A 5694-nucleotide genomic window follows, 5' to 3' on the forward strand; every position below is an offset into this window, starting at 1 on the left:
TTTTTTGAGACGCAGTCTTGCTCTGTCGTGCAGGCTGGAGTGCAGTGGTGTGATCTCGACTCACTGCAAGCTCCACCTCCCGGGTTCACACCATTCTCCTGCCTCAGCCTCCTGAGTAACTAGAACTACAGGTGCCTGCCACCACGCCTGGCTAATTTTTTGTATTTTTTGTAGAGACGAGGTTTCACCGTGTTAGCCAGGATGGTCTCGATCTCCGAGATCCCACTTTCTGCAAGAGAAAGGTGTTCTCCATTCTTAGGAACCTGGAAAAGGGGAATCCATACTTGTGTGAAAGTTGCCCCTAAGCCACTTCCCTCCTGGAGATTCTAAGGAAACTTATCAGCCCACCATCCCTAAAGAACTCCTCCCAAGGCCTCAGCCACTGCTCCTTTCCAAGTTTCAGGGGAAGCATGCTCCAGCAGCGGACCTGTCCCCACCTGGCACCAGCTGCCACAACCTGAAAATCCGCTTGCTGCCAAGAGCTGGCTGAGCCCAGCCCAGGCTCCCGCCCTGCCTCAGAGACAGGATCCACCTGCCTACTCCTGGTGAGTGCTCTAGAGAGCTGTGGGGGCCCGGCCCAGCTAGCTGCAGGCACAGCCGTTCCACCTATCCCAGAGCATCCCTGACCACTATAGGCAACCAGAGCTTCAGGCAGACCCAGGAACCCTCCTGCTCTCCAGCTTCCCGACGCATCGCCCTCCATCCCCGAGCTCCTAGAGGACCTTGGAGAGCGAGGAAAGGCCTCCAGGCCTGAGCCCTCTCCGGGTGGGGCACTAGGGAGGTTGGGTTGCCCAGGGAAAGTAGATATTACTCATACATAGGAACAGCATAATTGCTCACCCAGCTCCTTCCAAGGATCAGTTAATAAAATTAAAAGGAAAAGGCAGTCACCACCCACAAATGTATCTATTGCCTGAGATCCCTTTCTAGGGGGCCGCCTCATTTTATTTGGTCCTTCAAATAAGTCCCCAGGCCTGGGGATGGGGTCGATGGTCTTGATGAGCAAAGCACCGTTCCCGCGCGAACATCCACATTCAGACAAATGCTTGAGGGACGCGGCTCCTTTAAGAGCAGAGCCCTTGTTCTTATGAATGAACTTGAGCGGCCCTAACCGCAGAGTAGAGGCGCAAGCGTACGTGGGTGAGGTGGAAGGTAGGGGATGAGAGAGATGGGGAAGCAAGCGGAGTTTCCCAGATTTCTGGAGTCATTTCTGGCGTATGGGGTGGCAAGCCCCAGCCGCTCAGCACGGAAGAATGGAAACCCGCTAGGCAGAGCCGGAATCACATGGGGCTGCCGGCAGAGCCTCTCCGCAGAGCGCGGAGTGCGGGTGAGCAAAGGGGGGCGACGGCGCCCACAGCTTTTCTCCGTCACCCCCTGCCCCTGGCACCCCCAGGTCCTCTCTGGCCCGTAGGCTTCCTGTCCCCGGCTATCCCAAGGGTCCCCTGACCAGGCTGACCCCCCCGACGCTCCCGATCCCCTATTTCCGCCTACTCCCTCCCCTCGCCCTCCACGCGGGGTGCCGGGCCCTCACCTTCACCTGGGCCGGGCGTTCAGTGGCTTGGAGGATGCTGGTGGGCAGCAGCCCTGCCGCGGAGCCGCTCTCGGCGCCTTCTCCTTTGGCCATGACCTGCGGGCCACGCCGCCTGGCCGGGTCGACGGGATGCTCCTCTGACCCGCAGGCCGCCTCTCCTCCCACGCTCGCGTCGTAGCAGCCTTAGCCACGGTCGCCGCGCGCTAGCCAAGCCGGCTGGCAGGCGAGGCACGCACTCTGCTGCACACCCCCTCCGCGCCTCTTATAGTTCTGCCCAGTCCTCTCGGGTGCGGCCAATCCCCGAGCCCCGCTGCCCCGCCTCCAGCCAATCCCGTCGCCCGCCTCCCCCCCCGCCCTCCCCGCCTCGGCCGGCCGCTCTGTGCCACCGAGCCACGTTCTCCAAGCCCCGGAACCGGCATCTGCCTGCGCTGGCTCCTAGCAATCCGAGAAGCAGGCCGCGAGACCTCCCAGACACGCGTGAGGAAACCGAGGCCCCAGGCTGAAAGTGATCTGCCCGAGGTCCCCAAAGTCCAACTCTTCCCGAGTCGGGCCTACCACACATGACTTCTGACCGCCAGGAAAGGTAGGGGCTCTGAAGCCCACTTTAAAACCTGGAGTCAGGGAATGTCTCCTTCTCCTTCAAGCCTAGAGGATGTACGCTAACACTTGCCTCCCGATGCCTCTCTCTCATCCCCGAAGACACACCATTCCCCCCGTCCTGCCCTTGGCATCCGGGCAATAGGGAGAAAGATGAGGCAATCCAGAGGCTGCCCCCCTGCCGGCAGGGAGCTAAGCCCGGGCTACACCCACTAGTACACTATGACAACAGTGGCCTTTTATGGATAGCTTCCTCTATGCTTAATATGATCTCTTTCGGCCCTCAAAAACCACCAAGTGAGGGTGGTACTATTATTATCCCCATTTTACAGCACAGGAAAGGGAAACATGGAGAAGTGAAACAACTGTTATGTGGCAGAGCCAGGCCTGAAAGGTTTTGTCCGATTCCAAAGCAGTTGCTCTCAACAGCCCTGCTCTATCCCTCTTAGCATAAATTACAGAAGGCTGAACGGGGTGTATGTGTCTCCCCACCAAGAAGCCCTACAAGGCTCCAGAGGCCCTGAGGGTTGAAACAGGGAAAGTTTTGAAAAAGACAATGCCCAGAAATGTGGTCCTCAAAAGAAGATCGGAGGGCATTAGTTTGGAACAGAAGGCAGGCACAGATGCCAGAAAAGAACAGTCTTTAATTCCAGCTCTGAGTCCCTTATGTCAATGTCACCCCAGTCTTTCCAGTTCTCTGATTAGTGAAGGGGCTGCTGGAACTCTCAAAGGCCACCCACTTGGTTCCTGTGCTCCTTAATGTCAGCCTCTTTTTTATTTTCTTTAAATCTCCGATTGCAGAGAGGAGAGATAAGGTATATCTGCCCCAGGATGGTCACACCGTGCTCCCTCATACACCAGCAGATCCCATCTGGGCACACAGCTCTTGGCCATTGCTGAGCAGAAGAGAGCCAAAGTAAGGCAGTGGAAAGGGAATGGCTGACCCCATGACTCCAAGCTGTGTGACACTGTTCTGTCTCTTTTCCCCTCTCCAAGCTTGGTTAGCTAAGGTGTACTCTACGATCTCTTCCAGCCCCCAGATCTTCTCTCCCACAGAATCACATCATATCACAAGTAATCTGTATCCCCCTGGTAGACAATGAGCTCCTCAGGTAGTAACCACATCTTTTTCACTTCTACATCCCCACTAACTAGCTTAGGGCCTGACTTATTGTGTTCAGTGAATGAATGTTCAGTCTTCCCCTGCTAAGGTACAAGCACACAGAAGCCCATCAGGAAAAGCCCTAAGTGTCTCCATTTACTAGCTGTGCAGCTGACCCTGAACAACTCAGTTAACCTCCCTGTGTAAAATGGTGATATTAATAGTAGCTACTGGCCAGGTGCCCTGGCTCACGCCTGTAATCCCAGCACTTTGGGAGGCTGAGGCGGGTGGATCACGAAATCAGGAGTTCGAAACCAGCCTGGCCAATATGGTGAAACCCTGTCTCACCTAAAAATACAAAAATTAGCTGGGTATGGTGGGGCTCACCTGTAGTCCCAGGTACTCAGGAGGCTGAGGCAGAAGAATCGCTCGCTGAACCCAGTATCTTATGTCTTCATAACCCGATATCTTGCCACGCACTCCAGCCCTCTTGTGACAGAGCCAAACTCTGTCTTAAAAAAAAATAAAATCCTGCGCGGTGCCTCAAGCTCCTTAAACCCACACTTTTGAGGCCGAGGACGTGGCTGGATCACGAAGCATGAGATCGAGACCATCCTGCTAACAGGTTAAACCCTTGTCTCTACTAAAAAAAATACAAAAAACTAGCTCAGCTGTTGCGGGCCGCCTAGTCCAGCTACTATGAGGCTGATGCATGTCATTAATGGCCGAAACCTGGGAGGCTTAGCTTGCCAGCTGATCTTAGACCGCCACTCCACTCAGCCCTGGTCAACAGAGCCGATACTCTGCTCTCAAAAAAAAAAAAAATTAAAAGATTTGTTTTGGGGATGAAACAAGAAAATGGCACAGGAAAAATTTAGCACAAGTGCCTGGGAGCTGAAACTGGGCTGGTCCCCCTCCTGGCCTGATTCCAGTCTGTCAGTGTAGCAACACAAGATTCCAGATATGGCCTGACCAAGCCAGCACAATAGGCCTATTATTTTTTCCAGTCTGGACGCGACACATTGTTAATGCAGCCTAAGACTGCTGGGCTTCAGAGCCTTTCTCTCCCATGATTAGTTCCCATCAGGTTGTGGTCAACTAAATCATTCAGATCCTTTTCACCGGAGCTGGGGTCAAGTCAGGTCTCTCCCGCATCCTCTGCTTTCTGTAATGTCTTGAAGCTCACAACAGAACAATGGCATCTTGCTTATTCCAGCCTGTCGAAATTGTTGTGGATGCTGGTTCTATGGCTCACTGTTTTCTCTCACTCTAAATTTAGATCCGTCCCTTGCAACTTCAACTCCACCAGCCATGTTGTTGGTCAGGACAGGGCCCCATAATACAGCACTAGAGACACTCACTGTCACCACTAACTGAATCAGGGCACCGCCAATGCAACAGCTCCCAAATATCAAGTAGCCACTGGTATGCAGTGCAGTGTGCCCCTTAAGTGCTTTAAATATACTGTGGGTTTTTTTTTTTTTTTAATTTTTCTTTATATCTCATTTAGTTCCAACAATACCACTGGGGAGAGTCGTTTTTATTACCCTCATTTTATTTATTTTTATTTCATTTTCTTAGAGATAGGGTCTTGCTCTCTCACCCAGGCTGGAGTGCAGTGGCACACACGATCATAGCTCACTGCAGCCTTGAATTCCTCAGCTCAAGTGATATGATTAGGCTTTGTGTCCCCACTCAGATCTCACCTTGAATTGTAATCCTAATAATCCCCATACTCCCGCAGTCCCCATATGTCAAGGGAGAGACCAGGTGAAGGTGACTGAATCATGGGAATGGTTTCCCCCATGCTGTTCTCATGACAGTGAGTGAGTTGTCACAAGATCTGATGGTTATATAAGGGGCTCTTCCCCCTTTGCTCATCACTTCTCCTTCCTGCTGCTTTGTGAAAAAGATGCCAGCTGTGTGCAGTGGCTCACGCCTGTAATCCCAGCACTTTAGGAGGATGAGACAGGTGGATCACTTGAGGTCAGGAGTTTGAGACCAGCCTGGTTGGCCGGGCGCGGTGGCTCACACCTGTAAACCCAGCACTCTGGAAGGCTGAGGCGGGCGGATCACGAGGTCAGGAGATGGAGACCATCCTGGCTAACACATTGAAAACCCCGTCTCTACTAAAAAATACAAAAAATTAGCCGGGCATAGTGGCGGGCGCCTGCAGTCCCAGCTACTCAGGAGGCTGAGGCAGGAGAATGGCGTGAACCCAGGAGGCGGAGCTTACAGTGAGCCAAGATCGCACCACTGCGCTTCAGCCTGGGCGACAGAGAGAGACTCTATCTTAAAAAAAAAAAGAGACCAGCCTGGTCAACATGGTGAAATCTGTCTCTACTAAAAACACAAAAATAAACTGGGTGTGGTGGTGCACGCTTGCAGTCCCAGCTACTTGGGAGGGTGAGGCAGGAGAATCACTTGAACTCAGGAGGCGGAGGTTGCAGTGAGCCGAGATCAC

At 53.3% G+C, this 5694-nt stretch overlaps 1 protein-coding gene across 2 annotated transcripts in view; it reads right to left on the minus strand.

Moving 5' to 3' along the window:
- MFSD2A (MFSD2 lysolipid transporter A, lysophospholipid) overlaps nucleotides 1-1808 on the minus strand; it is a 14778-nt gene extending 12970 nt beyond the window's left edge. Inside the window, exon 1 of one of the 2 annotated variants that reach the window (XM_017873342.1) lies at nucleotides 1538-1808. In XM_017873342.1, coding sequence (XP_017728831.1) covers nucleotides 1538-1624 — 87 coding nt within the window. In that variant the 5' untranslated portion in view covers nucleotides 1625-1808. Of the gene's footprint in view, nucleotides 1-1531 lie in introns of both variants that reach the window. The other variant, XM_017873341.1, reaches the window with a different exon arrangement.
- Between the last annotated feature and the right edge of the window lie 3886 nt (nucleotides 1809-5694).

Source organism: Rhinopithecus bieti, unplaced genomic scaffold (genome assembly GCF_001698545.2).
Source record: "Rhinopithecus bieti isolate Rb0 unplaced genomic scaffold, ASM169854v2 scaffold_6907, whole genome shotgun sequence".
Lineage (NCBI taxonomy): Eukaryota > Metazoa > Chordata > Mammalia > Primates > Cercopithecidae > Rhinopithecus > Rhinopithecus bieti.